Source organism: Lutjanus erythropterus, chromosome 14, assembly GCF_056507025.1.
Source record: "Lutjanus erythropterus isolate fLutEry1 chromosome 14, fLutEry1.hap2, whole genome shotgun sequence".
NCBI classification, from domain to species: domain Eukaryota; kingdom Metazoa; phylum Chordata; class Actinopteri; order Lutjaniformes; family Lutjanidae; genus Lutjanus; species Lutjanus erythropterus.
Genome location: NC_139330.1, coordinates 17841999 through 17868590, shown reverse-complemented (window position 1 = coordinate 17868590; position 26592 = coordinate 17841999). Strand labels below are relative to the sequence as shown.

Below are 26592 nucleotides of genomic sequence, written 5' to 3'. Positions count from 1 at the left end.
TCACATATTTAACTCTTTTTGCAGTTTATATAAGACAGATTTTACTTAGAAAGTTGAGTAAAAAGTCTGAAATATGTTATAGTCACATTTTATCTGCTAAGTCTCACACAAAAACTTATTTTTCTCATTTTAAGTAAACAGTTTTTTTTACCTATTCTATCTTTGACTGCTGATGTCAACATCTGTGGAAAATCTTTTTTAATATATTCTAATGTGCAGTAGCTACTGAAAGTTGGGATACTTTGACCACAGCTGACAACTATGTCAGACAAACTATGTCAAATTGTTTTGAAAATTTTAAAGCTACTACACAGCGTTTTAACTGGTTATGAAACAGTCTCAATTTATTGCGGATGCCTCTATATGACCTACATAATTTAATGGCTATTTCAATGTAGTTATTCTTAATACCGGCCAATGGGTCGCATTCTCCTTGAAATCAGATGTAACCAGCCTGTGTTTACATTTTTTAAAAGAAAAATTACAGGGTGTCACATTTTAGCCCATTAAAAAGAAGTGAGATGAGATATTTTATTAGATAATTTTTTTTACATTATATTTTGTGGTTATTACAGTGGAAATACTACCACTTTTGTCCACAGGGGCCTCCAAAATCAACAAAACATGAAAGTTCTCTAAATAGCTTTAAGGGAAACTTGCAAAACAACAAAATTGCCTTTGATCTTGTTTGCACTAGCTTGGAAAAGAGGGACACACACAGTCATGTGAATGCAACTTTCTTGTTTGCTCTCTCTCTCTCTTTTTAGACTGAGGCAGTCATTACTGTGTGACATCATGATGTCAGAGAAGCTGACTGTGTTTACAGTCTCTGGCAACTTTTCATTAGATTATGTCATACAAGATCGAGACAGGGAAGATTTGGCAACAGCTATTGATTTTATATGATAAGACTGTCTGCTGAAAAAGTGGAGGGTGGCCAAAAGGCTGGTAAGCAATCAGCCAATGGGATATTCAGAGGCTGTGGCATTAATTTCTACATCGTCTGCTTTAAAAACCACCTGGGAACAGACTTCAAGATAACACCAATTTCATGTTAACTGGGAACCTGTGTTGGTATTACCTTCCACATCATATTTTTCATTCTTTATCTCACGTGTGCCTGGATCCCCTGCAGCTGTAGTATCCTCCTATGCAGTGAAAAGCAAGGTAAGTTCAACCAGGGTTAGCAGCAAACATTTAAATGAAAGGAATTTGAATGGACATTTCTATACAGACGCCAATGTCATATGCAAATTTAAATGATATTTGAATAGTAGTATGTCCTGCTGACATATTACAGACATGCCAGTGTTATGCCTGACGTTACAATGCCGTACCACTGACATACCACTGACATGCACCACTTTTTACATACATCATCTTGTCATTTGGCTTCTTAATGGTCAAATACAGTCACCATCAATACATGCTGTGGTGGAATGAAAGTATAAGTGCATTTGCTACTTCATGTACAATTTTGACATAGGCTACTTGTACTTTACTTGAATATTTCCATTTTATGCATTCCAGAAATATACATTGTACTTTTTACTCAACAATATTTATTTTACTTTAACTTACTTTAACTTTGTCAGAATAATGACTAAGTATCACAACATAATGCAAAACTCTAAAAATAACAACTTAATATCTAAAAAACTCGTAATGACTCAAAATAATGACTTTTTATTTCTAAATAATTTAATATCTCAAAATAATGACTTAGTATCTAAATTGAATGAGAAACTTAAAATAATGACTAGTATCTCAAAATAATAAGAGACTATCAAAATAACATCTTATTGTAAAATAATAACTTAGTATCTCAGAAACATATGACACTTTCTCAAAATAATGATTTAATACCTCAAAATAAGTAACTCAAAATAATGATTTAATATCCCAAAATGACGAGAAACCCTTTCAGAAATAAGCATTTAAATAATGAGAAACAATTGGAAGAACAACTTATCTCGAAATAATGATTTAACTTCTCAAAATAATGATTTAATATCTCAAAAATAAGGACATAGTGTCTCGAAACTTGATCAAAATGGCGACTTGTACGTCAAAAATAATGACCTGCTATCTCATGATTTTGGGATACAAGTCATTTTGAGAAAGTTTCTCTTTTTTTGGCGTGAATGTGCTTCCGTATATGGTAATGAAGCGGACTGACACCTGTGCCACGTGCAGGTAATACAGCAACTACAACCGGTTTAACTGCTGATTAAAATGTATATCTGTTTATTATAAACCGATTCGCATATCTCAGGGATGATAAATGTCATCACTGTGTGCGACTGAAGCAAAGATAACATGGATAAGTAACCAGTATAACGGCAGCGACATACCAAACCCCAGCAGTGACATAACCGTGAGCTTATAGGACAAGAGTGGCACGCTGTCACAGCCACTTTCGATGTGGGCGCTGCTCGAGAGTTAACCGCAGACTGCTGCATGTGCACAGCCAGCCGCCGTACTTTCCCCTCTCTGTCTCTGCATCCCATCCGCTTTGTACGCATTTCACCGAACAACATCTCTGTCCTTTTCTCCTGCTGCCGCCGCTGCGCACTGCCGCCGCCGCCGCTGCTGCTGTTAACAGAAAACCACTTCAGCAAAAATGACCGAAACGGAAACCCGGAATCATCACGCTGGCAAGCAGCAGAACGGAGCTGGTGCCATGGCAGAGACATCGACGGTGGAGGATGTTTTTGACGACACCTACGAAGAGAAAGAGGGACCCAAACCGCCGAGGAGGCTGGTGTGGAGAAATATCATATTGATGAGCCTCCTACATGTCGCTGCGCTTTATGGACTTGTTCTCATCCCCTCTGCATCGGTTTTAACTCTTGCATGGAGTAAGTATTGTAAATACTGTAGCAGCAGGCTTTAGCTTTGCAGCTTTTGTTGGTTTTTTCCCTCCCTGTAGGCCACAGTCAGGGTACAGAATGTGCTGATGTTGTGTGATCAATGCTAACTACAGTACATACTGCCTGAGGGGTTATGCCTATGGGAATAATGGAGAATGAGTCACTCTGGCCTTGCAGTTTTCATCATTCACATCCATGTTTGTAAATCCTCCAAATCGATTTAGTCCCTTCCTCACCAGCTCAAACCTGTGGCTGGCTGAAAACTATGTGGGCATGTTGGAATTTGTAGCAAGTGCTTGAATTTCAGTGATGAAAGCCAAACTATTTGCTAAATAATTAGAATTTTATTTTATATATGGACATGTATATACATATGTAGACTATGGAGGCATGACTTGAATTCCTGAACAGTCTCAACTTTGTTTCCAGTTTGGCACTGCATAATTTTCCCCTCTCTTTGCAATGCTGAGCTGCATATTATTTCACTGGGTAAGACAAAGCACAATCACCATTCCCATAGTCATCCCATTGTGAGCTGCGTGGCACCACAACAGACTGCTCTTTGCCAGTCAGAAGCCCCCGGGTCTCAAATCCTGGGTAGTCTTGTCTGGGCTTCACATAGAAACACATTCAGCAGTTTTAGAACAACAAACGTGTGAGGGCAGACCTGCGCGCTCCCAGCAGCCCATCTCCCCACACAGATGACTTTTCTCTGAACAATGAGGCCTGGCTGTAATGGAAAGAACATGGTGTCCCAGTGACTCTGCCCTCATGAGTGTAAAATTAATCTCAGTGTAATGGTGACAGTTTCCCCCTAAGATATCTGTCCTTTCCACCTCTCTCCCTCTCTTCCAGCTGCAGTGTGCTACCTCATCAGTGCTCTCGGTGTGACTGCTGGTGCACACAGATTGTGGAGCCACAGATCCTACAAGGCCTCATTTCCCCTGCGAGTCTTTCTCGCGCTTGCCAACTCCATGGCCTTTCAGGTAAAACCGAAAAAAAAAAGAGAAAAAAGACATCCGAGCGCTGTTTTCGCATATCAAAATATATATCACAGGTGGTTTGGAAGCCAGTCTTGGTCCAGTATGCAACATAAACAAGTGTGATGAGGAAACTTGGAGCTTCCAGTGCACAGACATAGAGCTCAGCAGTGACCACCCACGTTTTCAACTGCTGCTGGTTCCAGAAATGAATTTCCTGTTAATTCACTCCACTGACGCTTCTGAAAATCCTCATATAAACACTTTTAATCCTTGAACCAAACCAACCAGGTACAAGATGAATCGTGACCAAAAACATTTGAATCAGAGCAAAAAAAAAAGATTGGAAAACAGAAAAAAGGCAAAGATATGAGACAGTGTGCATAATTATTTTAAGAGTGAAGGAACTACTCGTAGCATGAACCATTGCAAATGATGCCATCTTCTCAATTTTAATTTTTGTCAATATTATAGTGTTTATTGTCAAAAATGTTGCAATATGTTGTAGTTTGTGTTGTGTGTATATAAATTGTATCCACTGCAGCAAAACAACATTATTTGTATGACTCATGTTAGCTACCTAGCTAGCCAGCCCTCTAGCGTAACTGTCATGTGCAGTAAATATTTCCATGGCAACAGCGTGCTCCACCAATCAGAGACATTGCTGTTAGACTTTGGGAATATGGGTAGTGTAGTACCATAATCCCCATTTTCCTCTGGCCTCACACTCAGGGTGGGAAGCTCAAATGTCATACTGCTGTGTTCCAGGTTGTAAGACGTATAATCTCAGGAAGTCTGACAAATATCATTTCACCACTTCCTGATCGATCTGCAACTGAAAAGATAATGAACAGTGAAAATCTGGAAGAACATCGGACCATATTTGAGACTAAAATAGCATATTTGATAACCCATTGTGAGCTAATGTTAGCATTCTTCCCCTTCCTAGCTAACAGTATTGTTTGGTGGTGTTAAACAATATGATGGGAAACATCTGAAATATCGATGCACATCTTGAGCATGAGAATAAAATGCACTGGATGTAATCAGGCTCGCAATGTGATGTTTACTGTCTTGCTGTCTCTTGTGCAAGTATGTAAGCTAGGCAGCTAAAGCACCAGTATGTTAGGTTGGAACAAAATAACAGTGTGATCGAACATTTTTCCATATCATACTTATAAGACTTTTGTATTCAGTGTGTTCCAGTGGTTAAATACTAATGTTGGCTGTTGTTAACATAGCTAATGGATTATCAGTATGCACATTCAGCTTTAAAAATGGCTCGATGTCCCCAGATTTTCACTCTCCATTGATTTTTCAGTTGCTGATCAATCAGAAAGTGGCAAAATGATAATGATCTGTAAGATTCCCTGTGTTATGACTTTCCTCCTGGAACATAGCAGTACTTCATTGAAGTTTCCTACCCTGAGTGTGACGTCAGAGGAAAATGGCTGCCATGTGGAGAATTAAACACAAAATATTATTCAAAGCAGTCCTTTAATATGTCATAAAGCATGCAGGGAGGGAATGTTAACCCATAATGCTTTATATTCATCCTTGTACTTTTTCCAACATTTACTAGCATAATAAAGTGGCAATGGTGTGGTTTTAAATAACTGTGTATGATTTCAGTAAGATTATGTAATGTGAGGGATATGCATTTATTTCTTTGTTACCACATGATCCCTGGCCTTAATCTGATGATCTGAAACCATGCATTTCTATGGGTGTCTTACATAATCCACCCTATCTCTGCATATCTGTCTGTGAGTAGAATGACATATATGAATGGGCGAGAGATCACCGCGTCCACCACAAGTACTCCGAGACGGACGCAGACCCCCACAATGCCACGCGGGGGTTCTTCTTCGCTCACGTTGGTTGGCTGCTGGTTCGTAAACATCCCGATGTCATTGAAAAGGGCAGAAAACTGGAGCTGACAGACCTGAAGGCAGATAAAGTGGTCATGTTCCAGAGACGGTGAGTGAACAGTCCCCACAATTTCTTTTTAATGATGTTGTCAAATGTGTCTGTCTGAATTGAGCTCAAAGCTGCAGACTAAACAGATAGTAGTCAGCCGTAACGAGCGTCCACATGTAATAATCATTAACAGTCATTTCCCCTCTGGCCTGAGCTGTGCAGGATGTTGTAGTCTGGGGTTACAGTGACTATGAGGATAGATCTACTGATAAGGGATGCTTCTTGCACCATGGATCCATCCACAGCGTGCCCCTGTAGTGTCCACTGACTGGTCATTTGTCAACATTACTACTGTGGATTTTCACTTCTGCTCTCTGGCAAATGAGATCAGCATTGGCCAGAGCCACCTAATCACAAGGCCCCTTCAGCTCTGTACAGTGAAATGTGCAAATTGTCTTGAGATAATCACTTTGATATCTTTAGATTTGCCGTCATAGCGATGTAGGATTAAATTTGCTGCCATTATGGGACCCATTAGATTAGATCAGATTCAACTTTATCATTGCATGGAGTTCATGTGCTGAGACAATATGAACTATCCATAAATTATGGCAAAAATGAGTACACCTTATCTTGACATGTGTGTAGATTTTTGGTGTTTTATCAATGAAATAGCAATGATTTTATCCTTTCTCCATACATCAGGAGAAGGAAGTACACAGTGATCCAATATGTCAAGCTGACACTTGATCAAGGAGAATGAAGGGATAACAAGTACATAGTTGGTATTGATGTTCCTTTCAGTTCTGGAGTATAGATCGTCTTTAAACATTCACAGACAAGGTCATGATGAACCTTTGCCCAAGTAAGGTCAGGCCCAACACACTGAATTAGCCTATCGGTCTGTAAATCCAAACACAGGAATTATGAATACACAAGGTCTGAGAACACAGTTCAACACCCCTGGCTCCACAGCTCTGACACAGTCAGTGTTATCCAAACCAGATTACAGTTACGTCTTCTCTGTTCAGAGAGACAAGACAGCGCCTCTCTGACCTCAGCCACCATAGCGACACTATCAGGTTGTTCCCTTGTTTATCTGCAAGGCGAAGACAGCTGCATCTACTGTCTGGAGGAGAGACAGTAGGTTTGTTAAAAGTTAGTGTAGGTCTCTCAGTGGCTGCAAGGCCAAGATTGGAAAATTCCCTAACAAGATCTAATATTACTTTTCACTTCCTTTTTTTGATGTGTGAATATAGAATGTATTGTTTGACTTTTGCTATTCAATATCGGTTCCATGTGAACAGACTATTTACATGGTTTAAAAATCTGTTTAAAGCTTTAATGTAATCTTGCCTCAAATTCAACTAAGTGAGAATGGATCCGTGTGAGATACGGTTTGTTCTTTCATTTCAGGTACTACAAGATCTCTGTGGTGATCCTTTGCTTCCTTGTGCCGATGTTGGTGCCCTGGTACTTCTGGGGTGAATCCTTGGTTGTGGGATACTTCATCCCTGGACTCCTGAGATATACCGTGATGCTCAACGCCACCTGGCTGGTCAACAGTGCTGCGCACATATGGGGCAACAGGCCTTATGACAAGACCATTAACCCGAGGGAAAACTCACTGGTTGCTTTCAGTGCCATTGGTAAGGAAAGAGCACATTCATTATTTAAGGGATAATGCACAGTGAGCTGGTCATTATTGCAAATTAATTTCACCAGAATGACCCATGCAATCCTATAGAATCTATGATTAGAACTGCATCCATACTTACAGTCTGTTATTCATTCAACAGATTTTTATTTATAGCAGTAGTCTGTTATTCATGGCAGCGGTCTGCAATTCAAAAATAGCAGACCTGAAAATGCCCTAATTAACCTTCCTCAGTCAATGCTCCTCTTTGCTCTGTGCTCTAATAACAGTTGAGCAAGCTTGGTTCCTCGGTCAACTCGTCTATGTAGAAAAGAAATTTTGAAGATGGTTAAAAGATGCTGCTGGGGGACCTGTAAAACAGACATCTAGTCACATCTTAAGTTTGCCATTGTTAGGAAACCGCTAGCTAACTCACTAATAAATCTAAATAAACCATTAGCTAACTACTTAGCTACTGTTTTGCTAACATTAGATCACTTAAGATGTGACTAGATGCTGCTTTTACAGGAAAGGAGGAAGGTAACTCAGGTCGGCCTACCATGCTTGCTCAAGTGTGTTATGAAGGGTCATTGACCAATCAGAATCAAGTATTCAACAAAGCCATATTTTAATCACTATTATTTCACCTCCAGTGATGTGCTTATCTTGTACTGTGACTCAATAAGCATCCTTGTGTAATTTAGTGCATTTCTGTGCCTGTGGGATATTTAAATGATCTTTTCATCACTTGTTGAAAGCTTGTCATGTCAACCACAGTGGGGTCTCTCTGACAGCTGATTGAGTCTGGCATCTGTAGCGGGGCAGTGTGCTAATCCTGTGGCTGATGTTTATTTTATCCTGGCTATGCCAGTTTAGTAACTTTGAAACTATGAGGTGGTCAACTTTTGATTTGTTTATTTATTTATTTTTTTAGATTGCGATGTTCTTTTCAGTAATATTGTTTCCAACGAGTCAAGACTTTATTTGTGGTGACTGACACCATGGGGGTATGATGCTGCGAAAAGCACAGAGCATTAAGAATTAACATTGTCAGACCCATTTTATCTACCAAGCTTTTAAACAAGATTGTTTTGTTTTTGTTGAACTGTGCTGAACTAAATGCTCTTTTGCAACTGTGAGAGCAAACGGAAACAACTGTGTTCCGAAGTCCATTTTACACCTTCTTTTTTAATTTCACCTAATGTGTTGTTTTAATTAGTTACAGCAGTTGTTCCACGTTACTCACTTGTTCCTAAGCACCCAGAGCAGCTGTGGTAAACACGTTGTTAGTAAATAGAGAAGTGAAAGAATGTAGCTGCTTGTTCTGGAGGCATTTTCAAACTTTAAGGAGAAATATGTCATTTATTTATTGTACTGTATCATAAAATGACCATGATATGTCATCAGAGATTAAGGAGACATGCTGAGTTGAAACTCTCGCATCTGTAACAACAGCGCTACAGCCAGCATGTTCTCCTGTTTTTGTTTGCTGGTTTCATGTTAATTAGAGTTTAAATTAATACAGAATGTTCACTGAATTAGTTAGTTGCAAAAAATCATTAATAATCTTTCAGATGGAGTGGATGTTTATAACTATTGAATTGAGCAATATGTTAATGGGGTTTGACAGGCAGTAATATGGGCAGTTACCAAACTCCAACTCCAGAGTGTGTATTTTTAGAGCAGCGAGCTTTTGTTTTTGGGATACCAGGCATAACTTAACATTGACAAACAACTGACAGTTATAAACAGCTGATCCACGTAGGACTCCTCATTTCTTGTCATTGTCAAAGTGCCTGCCTGAGCTTTGAGCCTGCGCTGCACGCCTGCGTTGGTACAGTGACAACCAAGCGGTTTCATAATGACTAATGGAACACATCTGATTTGGGTTGCTTGTAAATTACATTAAATGCAAAGAGTAAATCCCCACTTCATGCTCTCCACTTAGCATCAAATCACATTAACAGTCACATGCTGCTTGTAGCTGTTTGTCACTGTGCCACAGTCCTGTGGTGTGTTCAAATTAGTGTGAATTTACCATATGATTATCAGTCTCATAAACTACTGTATTATAGCCATGCATATTGTCATTCAAGTTATATTTTTTAACTTTAACTTTTGTTCACAGAAGCAAAAAGGAAAAAAAAAATTCTTGTAACTCATTTATGTTGTGTACCACCTCAGATGCCCATGTGAGTGTTTTTACATCAGGCATACTGAGAGGCATTTGAAAGATGGAGTGGCAGAACACAAACACACCATAAAGACTAATGCACAGCATTTTCAGAAAAGTAATTGTGACAATCATCTTAATAAACTACTTCAGAGAGACCTGTATTGGATATTTAAATGTGGTGCTTTGCTTTATCTAGGTTTTCAGGGAGGCAATAGATTTCAGACTGTTTTTCTAAACTTGTGTAACCCTTAAATTGTTGTTGGTGCTGCTGTTATTTTAATTTTGCTGTTACAATTATAATTACTAATGTGAGTATTAACTTCTCTGAGGAAGACCCAGTGTGGGCTGAAACCAGTTGGCCTCCCCCTTTTGTTATTTATTTATTTACTCTGATTTGCCCTAACTAATAAAGGCATTTTATAGAAGTAATCTATAAATTGTGTGTCCAAAAATTAGTCCAAATAGTGAGTTTCCTATCCTATCTAATATTTTTGTTGTGAAGTTGTTTCTTCCTGCCATCTCTTCCCCAGACTTGAGGAAGCTCAGGCATCCTACGCTGTGAGCTGATCAGCTGTTTATAACTGTCAAATGTTTGTCAATGTAAAGTTGGAGTTCAGTGACCATCAGCCTTACTGCCTCACAGACTTAATTAACGTGTAGCTCAGTTTAGATTATTAATATTTTCTTATGACTCATAAACAGACACTTATATGTTCACCATTCAGCATCTAACTTTTGGGAAACAGGCAAACAAAAACACTGTGGCTGAAGCGTTGTTGTCAGAGAAGCGAGTAGCATGTTTCCTTAACTTTTATGATTTATTACAGCAAATAAGATAAAGGTTTCTCTTTTAAATACATCATTGGCTTGCTGAAAGTGTGCCTGAAGAAAGCCCACTTATCTTCTTCTCCTTTTCTAACTTTCTGTTTTTTCGTTTTTTCCAGGGGAAGGCTTTCACAACTATCATCACACGTTCCCCTTTGACTACGCCACCAGCGAGTTTGGCTGCAAGCTCAACCTCACCACCGCCTTTATAGACTTGATGTGCTTCCTGGGTTTAGCCAAGGACCGCAGGAGGGTGTTGAAGGAAACAATCATTGCCCGCGTACAGCGAACGGGTGATGGCAGCTACAAAAGTGGCTGAGTCACTCTAGCTACAAACTCTGCACATGATACCGCTGTGTCGAACCAAGACAGAACGTAGCAACGAGTATAGCGACATTTCAGTGATGGGGGGTGATTACCATGCTTCTGATTCTAAGTTAAACCTCTTCCTGAGACTAATATTGGCTTTAAAGAGTTGTAGACCTTTCCATAAATTGTGTGGGTCTCTTTTAAGTTTTGAAGTGTCCTCACCGACTATTAGCCACAGCCAGCGACTTGGCTACATGTGCAAGCACAGCTTTTTCACCATAATATCAAATGGGCACGAAGAGAATGCAAAAGGCTAACTGGGCTTTAAGTCTCTTTTGGCAGCAGTAGGACAACCAAACAAGTCTGTGTGTGAGCGGTGTGTAAAAGCAGCAATTACAGAATAATTTACGGTATCTCTTATTTGTTAATGTGCTATTTATTGATAGTCTTTGGCACTTTGAAAGCTTTATTGAAGCCCTTAACAGTGAGGTTTCTCTACAGGCAAGGCTGACTTGCCTTTTGCTCTAACTTCAAATTTCCCTCCACAGGGAGTGGAGTTTCATCTTGATATGTGTTTGTCTAGTTTAAGCTAAGGTATATCTTTATTTTTGGTAAGCTAGTAGTCTTACTAAACCATAAGCTGCCGTGTTCGATGCCAACACCACGACAGTCAACTGAACTGTCCCCGTTTACCATATCAGAGTAACCTTAGGTGAATACGGATCAGATTGGGATATTTTCACACCCACTGTCTCCTGTCCAACAGGCTCCTAATGAGGATCGAGCTCTCTGGTTTAAAGCAGTGTACACCTCTGTTTGAGTATTGAAGCCAACTCAGACTTAATCATTAACCCTTTTCATGTAGGCGCCTCTGGACTGAAACATAGAACCAGAGTTCTCACTCGTAATCTGAAAAAAGAGAATTATTTGCATTTATTTTGTATTCATTTGAAAAACACTGAGATATGAGGTTTCCCTGTCCCTCAGATAAGGCCATTGAGGCATGTGTAGGAGGTGCATTTACCTTTCGTGCTGTGTGATATTGAAAAATGTGTCAGGACTCTTGCCCAAATGCCTTATGAGGGGTACAAGTTTTGGGACGAAATTAGGGCTTCTCTAATCACGGCTGTGTGGCGTCTGTCTGTTTTTAAGGGACATTTCAAAAACTGAATTCCCTCATTTATAATAGACAAAGTGGGACCATTCAACAAATCCTAAATAAAATTATAGGTTCCTTACTATGATTTTGTTGAAAAAAAAATACTTTGCTCTAAATAAAACAAGATCCAAACTTGTGATGATATCATTATAGATACTGTTGTAGTATTTGTCACACTTCCTCTTTTACAGAGCAACAATTTTTTACAGTGTTAACTTCTTGAAGTTTGAAAGCCTTAAAAAATGGCACATTTTTTTCAAAGAATGTTTTTGCCCACTGTATGTACCATAAATAAACCAAATTTTCTACTTGTGACAAAGTATGTTCTGCTGTTTTTGTTTGTTTGTCGTACACTGAATAAAAAATATGACCATGCTATTTCTGTTATATTCTTTATCAGTATCAGTAGTTTATCACTTGTGGATACTACAATAATAACAACATCTACTGATAATGATAATGAACTACTATAAAGGTAGTCCCTCCAGGAAGTTGCAATGTTGTGATCGCAGCAATTAATAAATTCAATGTCCATGAATTCTGCATGAGTTTACAAATTTGACCAATCATCATAGATTCCTCTGAGTTCCACCAATCAAAGCAATGCCCAGTGGAAATTTCATACATGTATGTCTCAGGGGACTGAGTCGATGTTTTTCTTTCTGTTTTTCCCCAATTTTTTCTTAGTTCTGCAAATTTATTGCAACTAAAAACATTGCAACATGCATCACAATGTAAAAAAAAAAAAAAAAAAAAAAAAGCTGCCATGAAGTCAGGCATTTTTGGCTGGAACAAAAGTCCAATGAAATCCTGGAGGGACTATATGGTTATTACATTAACTATACGATTAAGAACTATTCACAAGCACAAATAAAAATATGAAATCTCATGAATTTCTTGATAAATTAAGATGTTTTCACTGGGGATTATTTTTCTTCCCACACTTTTTTTTTCAGAAAACAAAAAGTTTCTATCTGACTTGGTTTTATATGGTTCTCACTGTGAGCCAATCAGCACTTAGAAGGTACATAACAAGACCAATCAGGTTAACTCATCTGTTAATTCAACAATTGAGAAAAAAAAAAACTTGACACATGAAAGCATGTCTGTCTTCTTGCAGTTCTTGAAATGTCTCACATTTTATGAAATAAAGGTCTGCATTTGAACTGATGAGGCCTTACTTACAACAATAAGAAATTTCATTCATCAATCTATTTTTTCTTTTCTTGACCACCAAAGTAAGACATTGGCGCATAATAATCAACATTTCTGATGAAAAACAAATGTCATCAAAAGCATTTAATTTAACTTTCTCATACATGTAGGCACTCTAAACTCTATTTGTTCCTTGAAATTAATTGCTTTTTTGTGATTTGTGAGATAGAACCTTATAATTCCTAGCAGAAAGTGAGTTCTTAGGATTTGAGGGTTCTATCTGCATTTAACCTGTTAAAAAAAAAGTTAAAAAATGTGATAGATTTCGACATTGTACATTTAGAATACTTTTAGGGTGTCTGTTATTTTCATGTATGAAAGAGAAGTGTTCTACATCAAATCATTTTTGCTATTTGGAATGCAAAAACCTTCAAGCTCAATATCTCAAAACCATTCAGAACACAGATACGCTTTATAAATTCAAGGTTGTGATATGTCATATCGCATTTTCAGAAACCATGGGATCTTTACTGAGAGTTGTGTGGGTGTGAATAAAGTCCATCTGCACAAGATGTTTTTATATGATCCTGTGAGTTGTTCCAGCAGGGGTGCAGAATGTTTTTATCTCCATCTCTCTGCTGACATAATAGCAGCAGATGAGCTGACATCTTGGACATCTTGTACTTGTTAATTAACAGCCTTGTGTCCTGTCTACATGCCTGTGCTGATGGGCATCTACCACTGCTTCATGCGCGGCTCACTTGTCTCACACGCATCTGACATTGTTGAAACACCTCTGCATGCGTGACACCACCATACATATTTAAAATTCCTGCAGATATTGTTTAAACATTCCTTGAGGATCCTTGAGATTACTGTAAATACAGTAATTCTTGCTTTGCAGCTTTGTCCATTCCTTTACAGACTCTCGATTTCTTGTTATGTATCACTATGCTTATGTTTTAAAGTATTGGTGGGAGCAGCAGGGTGGACGGATGTCATCGCCCTGTGTTAGAGCCTTTTATTTCCTTGCTGAGGTCACTGGGTTTGTTGTTATCAACACATCTTTCAAACATTTGAAGGATCTGTGAACTTGCTCCCTCTGCTGGAGAATTACTTTATGGCAAGTCAAAGAAGCAGCAAACAGTGCATCCCTCCTCTGCTCTGTGTAAAACCCGTCGGTGTGATTTGTTTGTTGCAATATGTGATTTCTTTGGCCAGACTGTTGCAGTAGGCTACAGAGTGCAGCCAGCAGTTTGAGTCCGGTCCAAAATGTTACTGTAAGTGGTCCCACCACTGCTGATCTCTGTTGCCCCAACAGTGACATCAGCCCTCTGTCCATTGGCTGCTGACTGTCAGGCCATCCTCTTCTCGGCATGTAACACCTCAGTGTGGTCACACAGCCAGCGAGAGCTCAGACACTCCACTGTGGTCAGTCGCACAGTTTTAGTTCAGTACGTGCAAACTTGTGCAACATAGGGAACTTTTCAGGAGATGTAATGTCACAGCTTAAAAGACTGAAATTATTCAAATACATGATGAATTTGTCATTTGTATTATTATTGGAAAATTTTATTTCAGTTTTTAATGCATGATTCTGTGTTTGAAGGGGAAATCAGGGGCAACTGTAACATTTCTTACCTTTACATTCATAACTCACAGACTACTTGAAGAAAGTATCTTAATATCTTGAATGTATTGAACATGGTTTCTCAAACGCAATTGAATTACTATATTTTTAAAAAATTGATTTTACTAGAAAAGTTTATTTGTTTTGAATCATTACAAAATCACAAGGCAGTCTGGATAATAACTTTTTAAAGGTAAAGCAAAAATGTTTTACAATGTAATCATGTTACTGCTGTAGTATAAAATTTTTTGGAAGGTCCTACAGAGAGACAAAGTCACACCCTTTCTTTTGCGCTCCATGGGACCTAAATCTGGAAAGAAAATATGAGCAGTGGTCCATGGCAAGAGACAGTTTATTTTTTGATTCTGTTTGAACTGTGCCACAAATTCCACACGTTTTTTTTTTTTTGTCAATTTAAAATATAATTTTACAAGTCAAGGAAGTCTCAGTTTGTTGTAGTTAAGTTTAGTTTTATGTAAAAGTACTAAGTAAACTACATGTGCTGTCTCACCTGTTATACATCACCAACACCAATCTTGTTGACCATTGTATCGTTATTTACCCGAAGTGTTTTATTCAGTGACACCTGGTTCTTTTATCACCCGAGAAGAGAAAGTACGAGTATGAACCTCTGTTGTGTGACTACATCCTGGTACAAAAACACACCGGCATTGCAGCTTCAGTGGCTAACATTAGCATGGAGAGAGAAAGACATGATGTCACTTATGTCACTTCTGGGTGTGTATCTTTCTGACTATGTATCTTCATAATCTTATACTTCAACAGTTTTATGACAAATGGTGACTTTCTTGACTTGTAAAATGACCTTTTTAATTGGCAAACATATCATATGTGTAATTAATGACACAATTCAAAATTCAAATGGGATTTAAAAAACATGTTTGACCCTTGACTACAGTTCATATTTTTTTCCAAAGTAAGGTCTCATGGTGGCCCACCAGAAGGGGCATGACTTCAGCTCTCTGTATGGTTTAAATTCTTTTAGATGTCAGGCACCGTATACATTCAAACCAAAAGTCTATTTCTGATTTTACAGAAGACTGGGCAACTATTCTAGTGGTAACTACTACTACTTGTAATTATTAGAAGTGAGTTCAAAGAAATTTTGCATTTAAATTGACTTAAATATGTTAATTTTCTAACAAAAATATATGTCAACAATGACAAACAAGATGTCTGGGATAGTTTGGCTTCATTTTTATACAGCGGGAGGAAAAGGCGACACAGCATCCATCTTTGTTTTTGCTAATTGTACCACATGGCTCAGGCCCAAACAAGAGGAAAAATTCTGTACATGCACAAAATAACTTTCACACCTCTTCTGCTGTTTTCCACAGGCAGAGAGAGAATCCTACTGAGCATGTGCAAAGTAAGTGTCATCACTAACTTGTCTCTGATTGGAGGACTAGTGTGTTACAATTGCCCCCAGTCTCCCCTACTTTTTAAATTCCCATCATGTCCAATTAGTCTCACACTCCAGTACGAGGTAAGTGTTTACTGCATTTATGGAAGTTTTGGAAACTTTTCTGATAAAATATACTGCTAACTGTTCGTTTTTGGTGCTATCTGTTAAAGAATAATTAATCTTGCATTAAAAATGCCAAAACAACAGGACGGATACTGCTGCTGTCTCATTTTACTTGTCATTCCTCTTGGAGTCTTAATCCAAAAACATCCCTCAGAAGTCCACCCCCCTCCAAATCACTTTTTTTCCTCTCTAATCCTAATTTGCACACAAGAAGATGGCTAAAGGGCTGCCTGTGCCAAAGGAAAGGGTCCTAAGGGTCAGACGGGGTTACTGGGGAATAACCCTTCATCCAGCGTTAGGTAGGGTAGCGACCGTCTGGATTAGTGATGCAAATGTCCCTTAGGCCCATCTGATCAATGGCCACGCAGGCCTTCACTCTGTCCCAACGAATCCACCTCTTATTTTATATTAGGGGAAATGGTTATGAATCAGTTTATTACTGATGCTTCTTTTTGACGTTCATAAGTTATCGAGATCAGCTGTGTCTGTACAGTTAGAATATAAATATAAATGGATGTTTCTCAAAAGGTGTGAGATTATGAAGGTATATTTTTTTTATTTAGAGGGCTTGGAAATCACTTTTGCAGATATGTTGCTTTAATTTATTTTTGGTCTCGCATTGTTGTTCGCGATGGTTTTTGTTGCAACTTTTTGTGCATATAGAACATTTGTAAATAATCTAAATAAATCATTATTTAAAATTTTTGAATAATCTCATGGTAGGCTACGTTTTACGTGGTTGAAATATTGCAGGAAAACTCGTCAAAATTACAAACGAATACTGCAATACGGAATATAACTTGATGTGTATCTGCGACATTTTCAAATAGAAAATCATACTATATGTGTAATTTTCTTATTTGCATCTCTTGCAAATGACGAGTAACATCAAATTCTGCGACTATAACTGCATAGCCCCGGGGGGAATTGATTATCCATGATGATTATAGGCTATAAGAAGCAGTTACTTGTCCACCTGTAGCTGATTTTTAAGGAGGCAGTTTAATTCCAACTCTCATTTAAATGACAGTTCTGAGGCAACCGCTGCTTGTCTTCTTCTGTGTGAGTGACAGTCCTCGTGTTTCAGGGTGATAAACAATGATTCAATCACACTTTTGTTAAAACTACGAATTACTTCCTTATTTCTGAGGTCCTATCAAACCAACAATCCGCCATCCAGAGCGCACTATCTCCCACTAATCCCTGACAATCAGCTGCGCGTTAGATAGCTTAAATAAACTCTTCTTCTAAGCAGAAATTCAAAGGATCAGTGTTACACTTTTCCTATAGGATTAAACAGATCTTCCTCCGCTCCTTGAATGGAGGCAGGGAACCCACCGTTGCCCGGCCCTGAAGGCCCAGGGTGCCCTTTTGATCATTTCAGTCTCTCCTTGGTGCAATACTTCTGATTGGCCCAGAGAGTAAGAAGGGGGAAAATCTTTAATTAAGCAGATAATCTCTTGTTGGGACGAGAGCAGCTCCATTTCAGAGCCCCCTCCTTGAATCCTGGTGAAGTTTCATGTGCTGGTGGAGCTCAGTTTCCTCTCCATCCAGTTGACTGTCAGCAGGCGCTTTGGACGGGCTCAGAGTCTCCGCCATTCCCCTCACCTGTCAGGATGTTCATGCATTTGGAGGTTTTCTATTACATTTTCATCCTCCTGGCTCACATGAGGTCCTACTGCTGCTGGTAAGTTGGAGTTATCATACTTTTTTTTTTTTTTTTTTTTTTGCAGATTTATGTCCTGATGTCCAGATGTTGTTCATTGCAAAAGTTCATTTCATGGCAGTGGCAATAAATGCAACACAAACATTTATTTTTGTCAGTTTGTAAGCCCTCGTTCATTTGTTAATTCAAATTTTATTTTCAGACACCAAGAAACACCAACAAGAAACTTAGATAAAAGTGGTGATTAAAAATAGTAACAATAAAAAACACCTTCAGAATAATAAAACTTTTGGAGACCTTAAGAATATATTCAAACCTTAATGATACATATTTGTTTTTTTATATGTTTTCTTCTTTAATCAATCAATCATTAGAGTATTATTATGACTCAGGAAATGTTGTACAATTTGGAAACTGGAAATAAAGAAATAACCTTGTTTTATTAATTTCACCACCAAATCTTTGTAATAAAGCAACCTTTATAAATGGGTTATAATTTATAACTAATTAATTTATTAATGGTGAATGAATCACTTACTAATGCTTTATAAGGCATAATTAAGAATAACCTTTTAGTTGCCAGGTTGTGAAAATCCCCGCTATATCATCTAGGGCTGCAACCTTATTGATTATTTCCATTGTTGATTAATCTGTTGATTATTTTATCTATTAATTGAATAATTGTTTGGTCTATAAAATGTCAAAAATATAAGTGTGAAAAAAGTCAATCAGTGTTTTCCAGAGTCCAGTCTGATGTCCTGTTTTGTCCACAATCCAAAGACATTCAGTCTCTACTGTCACAGAGGAGCAAAGGAACCAGAAAATATTCACATTTAAGAAGCTGGAATCTGAATATTTTAGATTTTTTTCATTTAGAAAAATACTCAGACCATTTAATTGATTATCAAAAGTTGGTAATTAATCTAATTAATAATTAATAATAAATACATTGATTAATTGTTGCAGCACTAATATCATCTGACCACTTATTTCCAAATCAATTTATTATAACAACGTATCAGCACTTAAGACTGAAAAGATGATGGGTTAAAACCATTTATTAATGACTTATTAACATTTATAACAGGAAACTTGATCACTTATTAGAAAGTGCGAAACCCACAGGCATTTATAAATGGATGACTAACATTTATAACTGCATTATTACAAACATAAAGGATAAGCACCAGACAATGGGGTTTTTTCACAACCCGGCAACCCAAAATTTCAAATACTCAAGTGTTAACGGCGTAGACGTTGCCCTCAGTGTGCTTCGTTTCTCACATTTCTTAAAACTTTTGAAGAAATTCAGCAGTATTGTTCACCGAGGTTTGGTGTCACGGTTTAACTTGTTACAAAGTGCACTAATGAGAGATGTTAGCAGAGGAATTTGTGAAGGACACTGAGCTTCCCTGAGTGAATAAGCTGTCTCCTTTTCCAGGTCAGTGAATAATTTCTTGATGACTGGACCCAAGGTAAGCCAACTTTCTTTTGATCTTTTCTCCCCGTCCTGAAACAGGGAAGGACAGGGAGAGAAAATATGCTTTCTGTGCAGCAGGCTTGTTGTCTCTGTGATATCTTAACTCAAGTGTATTGATAGGCAACAATGCCCCTAATGATATATCAGTCATATTCTTGGCCCTTTGTGATTTTCTTCCCCCCTTCGTACACTTGACCTTATTCAGAGGCCCTGTGTATGTGCGGCTTGAATGTTTTAAGGGGTGAGGGCAGGCACTGCTGTAGTGGGTGGTCATCATTAGTGAGCCGGACCCCTGTGAAAGAGGTGGTACTCCATCTCCCCAAAGGCCACTTGAGACATATTAGTTATATTATCGTTCACACAGTCTGAACAAGCAGCAGAGAGGCGGGCGAAAGCCAAGGACGGAGAGTATTTCATCGTATTCACTGCAGCTGATAGAGTTAAAAAAAGTGAAGTTATGTTTGAATCAGTTCACACTGTTTGAGTCTTGAAACTGATAATTAACGTGGTCTCAGTCTCTGAAACATTAAGGACTTGGCTTAGTCATGAGATTTAACTTAGATAGAATTAGTATTGAATTAGAGGAAAACTAGAACCAGTATGTTTTTTATTAAACAATATTAGATCCTTATTAGATTTTTATTAGAGCAGAGTTAGGCACACATCCCAACAGAACTGTACTGCAAACTAAAGTGTATTAGTTAGACCCTTATTAGCTGTAGAACTTGTGACTAAAGTCGCAGATATGTGATTTAACTTAAAGGATCTGATACTGTCTAATAAAGAACAGATTATTTCTAGTTTTTGTCTAATTTGATACAAAGTACAGCTTGTTATGTCTTTTTACTGTACTGTGACATAGTGTTACCAAAACTTTTGTTATCTTATGCAGTGTTATTATGTTCCAAGCTAGATTCCCAGCCCACTGCCTTCAATCTAAAAAAAACCTGTTGATATGAGCTTGACCCATTTTTAAACTGTTCTTGAACTACAAATCTGTGTTCTAGCATCAGCAGTCATGCGGCTCGATTAGCTTTATTTAGAAACGAATCCAAATGCAGGGTCGGTCTCTTTTTGATACAAAGTTCAGTCTCAGTTGATTTATAAAGGCAATTTTCATTTAGTAATGATACCTAGAAATTAACTGCAGATAAAAACTATTGTTTCATTCCAGGTTTCTGAACTAGTCAGCCCCACTTTTTCCACACGACTCCTCTGTCCATAGTGTTTCAATCTGGTCTTGTCATCCATGTCAAGAAAACATTTGACACCAGTAGGAAGATATTTGTAAAAAAAAAAAAAAAAAAGCTGAGACTGATTGACATAAACACTCCTAGTTTTCTTTCATGTGTAATATATTAAAGCTTTTGAACCCTGAGTCTGCTCACAAGAGCCAGAAATGCTCTCATGATTCATGACTACTGATTCTTCTGAGGTGGCATCTGTCTGCACTTTGTCCAGGCTCAGGCTTAGATCATTAATTTAAAAAACTTACATCTATATTCAACTGACTGGGGTGGATTTATTAGGTAGGATGCAACCGCTCACATTTTTTGCATCAGGTAAATCTTCACTGAAGACATCCTGGATCTCAAATCGTGTCAGATGCTTCTGAAGTATCTCAGCATCTTAAATCATGTTGTCACTGTTAGATGACGTGGGGTGCCTGTGCATTATTTTATGGGTTTAATATATTCTCTGTCTCCTCTCCTGCTGCAGGCGTACTTGATTTACTCCAGCAGCGTAGCAGCAGGAGCTCAGAGTGGCATAGAGGAGTGCAAATACCAGTTTGCATGGGACCGCTGGAACTGCCCCGAGAGAGCTCTGCAGCTGTCCACACACAGCAGCCTGCGCAGTGGTAAGTCCAGAGCCCCCGGAGACCAGCCAAACATCCCTACACTGCAGCAGGGGGAGAAAGGAGAGCACAGTTAATGGATTTTGAAAGATGTTAAAAAAGTGTTTTGTAACTGTATTTCTGTCAGAAGGGACATTTTTTTCTTTTCCTTTGTGAAATAGAGATGTTTGCTCAGTCAAAACATTCACCACCCTTTGGGATAGTTACAGCGGGCCGGTCGCTAGAGGCAAAACAAACACACTAATCCATTTCACAACATCCCCCAGAATCACTGTCTTTCTGCAGCTTATGAAAGCAATATAACCAGATTCACAAGACAAAGGGTCAAATGTATTAGGCAAAATCAACTTAAGTTTACACATAATGTGGGAAAATGGGGGAATATTTGGTTTGAAGAAAATTACCTATCCTATTTCCATTTCTTTCTCTTAAAAGTGCTTTACTCCTCCTTTTGCCGGGGACCTCCTACAACCCACTCAAGGACCCCTGTTGGTCCATGGACTCAAGTTAGAAAACCGCTGATATAATGTATAAAATCCCTAACCTACTTGATGGTTAATGAGTCTTTTTCTCCGTTGACAGCAAATCGGGAGACAGCGTTCGTTCATGCCATCAGCTCGGCTGGGGTCATGTACACTTTGACCAGGAACTGCAGCCTCGGAGACTTTGACAACTGTGGCTGCGACGACAGCAGGAACGGACAGCGAGGTTGGAGAGTTACACAAATCTGTACTCACAGGATTCACTTTTTTAATCAAATACCCAGAGGTGGCAAAAATACACACATTCTTGACTCATGAAGTACATATATTTGTGTGAAAAAAAAGTATTGATTCAGCTTCTTTACTCATATAAAAATGAAATGTACTCAAGGCTCTGAAATGTACTCAAAGTTTAAATGTAAAAAGTAACTTTCTGAAGGACATGTCTACCGGCTATTCCGTTTCGTCTGTTGCTTTTTGTCTCGTTATGTTTTTTTCCCCATCATTTTCTTCTTGATACGCCTTCTGTCTTTCACATCATTTTCATCTTGTTATAACCCTTTTGGCTTGTTACATCTTTTACATTCTTCTCATCTTGTTACATCTTATACATTGTTTTCGTCTTGCTGCAAAATAACAGATAATTTGAGCTCGATCCTTCTTTCATTGCTCCTAGGTGGTCACGGTTGGCTCTGGGGAGGCTGCAGTGACAACGTTGGCTTTGGCGAGGCCATCTCCAAGCAGTTTGTTGACGCCTTGGAGACTGGGCAGGATGCACGGGCGGCCATGAATCTCCATAACAACGAGGCTGGACGCAAGGTACAGTCACTCCATCCACTTGGCAATGAGAGATAAGATGTAGCACAATTCTGCCTCGATCTGAAGCATACTGTATTTAAACTGGGTGGTGGGCGGCTTGGTTAAAATCTCCGCTGGTCCTCCAACTGATTGCACAGTGTAAAGCACCTTTTGAATAATTTTTATACTGAGTGTGCCACCCAAGCATCCCTTTCACGTTGCTATAAGTGAGGTGCCACTCGTCCCCGATAATAACAGTGTGTTCGGTGTACCAGAAGGGCCTATTTACCAGTGCTGAATGCCCCTTATGACAATACCTCAACTCGAGAATCTCAGGATCACTGGTGCAAGCTTAATTAGAGATCCTGGGGAGCCAGACACTGCATGGCATTCTGTATTATGCTGCTTTTTAAAATAAGTGTTTAGTTTTATTCTTGCAATAAGGATCCCACATTTATGTTGGTCTTTGTTTGGCCCCAGGGGAGTCTGAGGGGACCACAGGCGTGCAGCTGAAGTGCTCTTTGTTTACGGTGCCTTTGCTCCCCCCTGTCGGGCCCTAGGATCCCCATGGCACCTGGAGCATCATTGTAACAGAAAAAAATGGGGATAGAAAGAGAGAAAAACTCCTTTTTCATTTCTCCGCTCAATGGGACTCTCCATTGGGTCTCCTCACACTGGAAAACATGTTGATAATGAACATGCTAAATAAATACTCCTATTTCTTCTACGGGGACAATAGGGCTCAATGTGAAACTTTGATTCAGCCTCACCTCGACAGAAAGTTCATCCCCTCCTCACGAGAAGAAAATGTCCCCTTTTCAATCGACAGCTGTTTTGTGTCGGGTAAAGTCAGGAAACACTGAAGACGACAAAGAAGCTCAGTAAAGGACCTTGAAGCTATCATTTCTTCCTTTCAGTGTATTCAACCCCCCTTTTTTTGGTTAACTGGAAAACTTTTAGAATACAATCAGTTAATTTGACAACACATCAATCAAGAGACAATGGACATCCTGTCCTCTTTTACACATATAATATTTGGATAGACACGTGTGTGTATATATGCAAACTTAAAGGAGAAATATGTAATATATTTACTGTAATAAATCATAAAATAATCATATTATTTCATCAGAGATTAAGGAAACTATACTACTAAATTGAAATACACGTGTTTCTGACAATAATGCTCCTGCTGTGGTGTCCTCCTTTGAAATTTCTGTTCTGGTCTGTAATTTGTGTTAGTCTGTTTCTCATTAATTAGAGGCTAAATTAATGCAGAGTGTTTGCCAAATGAGTAAGTGTCTGTTTATGACTTCTACAAAATTATTGATAATACTTTAGAAGAAGTGCCTGTTTATAACCGTGTAATTAAGCAATATGGTGATGGAGTCTGGCAGACAGTAAGGCAGACAGTCACTGAACTCAAAATCTAGAGCGTGTATTTTCAAAGCTGTAGACTTTTATGGGCTTAACTTTACTCTGACAGACAATTGACAGAATTGTAAACAGCTGATCAACTTACAGTGAAGGACTTGTCTTGCACTCCTGCAGTGTTTCTGCAGCCTGCCTGAGCTTCCTTGAGTCTTGGGAGGAGGGAATAGCAGGAAACAACTCACTCCAACCATATATAGTATTTTAAAAAAGATTTCAACCCATTTAATATACTGGCTATGGCTCCAACTCACTATTTGGACTGCAGTACTAACTTTGGATACACAAATTGACCATTCCCGCCCTTACAGTCTTGGTACCTTGTCAACTTTCTCCTTTCCTCTTTCCTTAAATATAAATGTCCTTAAATAGTTTGCTTGCATTTTGCTGATATTAGATAACTTAAGATGTGTGTATGTTTACTCAACTGTCATTGGAGAACACAGAAAAAAGGGGCAGAGGTCGATTGTTACGTATTGCTCTTTTAATAAAAACTAAATATTAAAATAAAAATAATTCTCTCCATCCTTCCTGTGTCTGCAGGCTGTGAAGGGGACCATGCAGAGGACATGTAAGTGCCACGGCGTGTCAGGGAGCTGCACTACTCAGACCTGCTGGCTGCAGTTGCCAGAGTTCAGGGAGGTGGGGAACTACCTGAAGGAGAAATACCACAGAGCTCTGAAGGTGGATCTCCTCCGAGGAGCCGGGAACAGCGCAGCCAGCCGGGGGGCCATCGCTGAGACCTTCAGCTCCATCTCTCGCAAGGAGCTGGTCCACCTCGAAGACTCCCCAGATTACTGCCTGGAAAACCGCACCCTGGGCTTACCGGGCACAGAGGGCCGGGAGTGCCTCAAAAAGGGGAAGAGCCTGAGCAAATGGGAGAAGCGGAGCTGCAAGAGGCTCTGCGGAGAGTGCGGGCTGGCTGTGGAGGAGCGCAAAGCTGAGATGGTGTCAAGCTGTAATTGTAAATTCCACTGGTGCTGCGCGGTGAAGTGTGAGCAGTGCAGAAAGACGGTGACCAAGTACTACTGTGTAAAGAGAGGAGGTCAGAGGGGAAGGAATGAGAGCGCCGGTAGCCGCCGGAAGAACCTCAGACTTAGGAAGAAGCACTGAGCGTCTTCATCACTTCTCCCCTGCTGTTGTCATATTGGTACCACTGTCAACGCCCAAACTCTGTGTGCATGTTGAGATAGTGTGTGCTTTTGGACAAAAACTACAAAAATACACTTTTCAGACCATCTTCATTGTCATTTTTGTTTGAAAAGTTAAAGACAGTGGGATGTGCACAAAGCCACGTGATAGAGGAGATGAGAAGGGGAGGTTTTACAACTTTGTAGAATTTTTGGTAAAAATGTATTTAAGATATATTTTTTATACTTTTTTACAACATTTTGAAAAGTCACTGGGCTATTTGAAGAGTATTTCTCTGACTCTGAAATTCTCCACAACATGATTTATTTATTTTCAGAAAACCTTGGGAAAAAATTACAGTTACAGTTATTTGTTTTTTGAGTGGGATGATCTGGGGACTCCTTAAAAACTTGATATTTCACACAGGTGGTTGTGGTTTTGCAGGACGTATCAGTTCACACTTGATTGAGCTCTATGACCATCTCAGACCATTCTCTGAGTACATGTGAGTGCATGTCAAGTATGAAGGCGTGTAGAATAATACTATTCATGTTTTCCTAAAATTTGTGTATTTGATCTGTATTGATAGTCTGCCTTGTAAGCCTGTAATGTATTTTAGCACTTAAGTCGTGCATATTTCCAGTATAACATTATTATGGTCAGTTTGAGAATTTATCAACAGTCAGGAAAAAGTAAATTTGAAAATCTGCAGGGAAGTCTAGTTGCAGCTGCAGCAGCGCAAGGAGTGAAGTGGATCTACATAAATCAATAGTCACAATGAAAAAAAGAAACATCTCTGCCTGTAGTTACAATTGCGTTGGGTCTCCTGTATGTTTAATCTTGGGGTTACAGCAAAGATTAGGGTAATAAACAACTTTTTAGGTCACCATTTGGCTAGCTTATCCAAAAAGTGATGAGATGTCCAAATGTGAGCCAGTGAGACTGCGCATCAGACGCACAACACTCTGTGTGTGATGTAGGACGTAAGACACTGCACCCAGGTGAAATGCCAAGTTCTTAGGGAGTCCTGGATGACCTGACTATTGAGCAATGGCAGAATTCACCCCTCCTAAGTCCCGCCCCTTTTTGTTTTGTGCTCCAATAACAGTTCAGCAAACTTGGTACTCCGGTCAACTTTCTCCTTTCCTGTGAAAGCAACATAAAGGGTCAAAGCTTAAATTAGCTAATGTTAGCAAAATGCTAAAGAATTAGCTGTCTAATGTTAGCAAAACCCTAGCTAACTAGCCAGCTAGCAGTTCCTAGCTAATGATTGGTTGATAGATCAGTTGGCAAATTAGCAAGTGTTGTACTAACATGAGCTAAATTAAGATGTGAAAGAAGAATGAGGTATCAGTCATTTGAGCACAGAGCTTTTGAGCACAGGGTTTAATATAAAAGTTTTCAAAAACCTGTCTTCCCATGATTCCCATGAATGCCTAAGATGGTCAGCCTAATCTTTGTATATTTGAACTATCACTGCCAATCTTTGAATTTATTTTCACACATTTTAACATTTTTTGGGGACTTTGCGCTCTCC

General features: G+C 38.9%; 2 protein-coding genes across 2 annotated transcripts; both read left to right on the top strand.

Annotated features, from left to right (window-relative positions):
• The first annotated feature begins 1009 nt into the window (after positions 1-1009).
• Positions 1010-12256, top strand: scdb (stearoyl-CoA desaturase b). The gene is made up of 6 exons (XM_084735405.1): positions 1010-1167; positions 2606-2861; positions 3729-3859; positions 5628-5833; positions 7190-7422; positions 10530-12256. Exons 2-6 carry the CDS (start codon positions 2624-2626, stop codon positions 10727-10729), a joined length of 1008 nt encoding a protein of 335 aa, XP_084591531.1. The 5' UTR covers positions 1010-1167; positions 2606-2623; the 3' UTR covers positions 10730-12256.
• A 5466-nt stretch (positions 12257-17722) lies between these two features.
• On the top strand, positions 17723-26301 carry wnt8b (wingless-type MMTV integration site family, member 8b). Its single transcript, XM_084735739.1, has 6 exons — positions 17723-17899; positions 19320-19353; positions 21078-21216; positions 21796-21921; positions 22372-22514; positions 24468-26301. Exons 1-6 carry the CDS (start codon positions 17829-17831, stop codon positions 25035-25037), a joined length of 1083 nt encoding a protein of 360 aa, XP_084591865.1. The 5' UTR covers positions 17723-17828; the 3' UTR covers positions 25038-26301.
• The last annotated feature ends 291 nt before the right edge of the window (positions 26302-26592 follow it).

Bases quoted from the DNA above. Each gene is read 5' to 3' on its own strand.
- scdb (XM_084735405.1), top strand. From the start codon at position 2,624: ATGACCGAAACGGAAACCCGGAATCATCACGCTGGCAAGCAGCAGAAC. The intron at 2,862-3,728 runs GTAAGTATTGTA...CCTCTCTTCCAG, and splicing joins GGTTTTAACTCTTGCATGGA to CTGCAGTGTGCTACCTCATC. The intron at 7,423-10,529 runs GTAAGGAAAGAG...CGTTTTTTCCAG, and splicing joins GGTTGCTTTCAGTGCCATTG to GGGAAGGCTTTCACAACTAT.
- wnt8b (XM_084735739.1), top strand. From the start codon at position 17,829: ATGTTCATGCATTTGGAGGTTTTCTATTACATTTTCATCCTCCTGGCT. The intron at 19,354-21,077 runs GTAAGCCAACTT...CTCCTGCTGCAG, and splicing joins TCTTGATGACTGGACCCAAG to GCGTACTTGATTTACTCCAG. The intron at 21,922-22,371 runs GTTGGAGAGTTA...CATTGCTCCTAG, and splicing joins CAGCAGGAACGGACAGCGAG to GTGGTCACGGTTGGCTCTGG.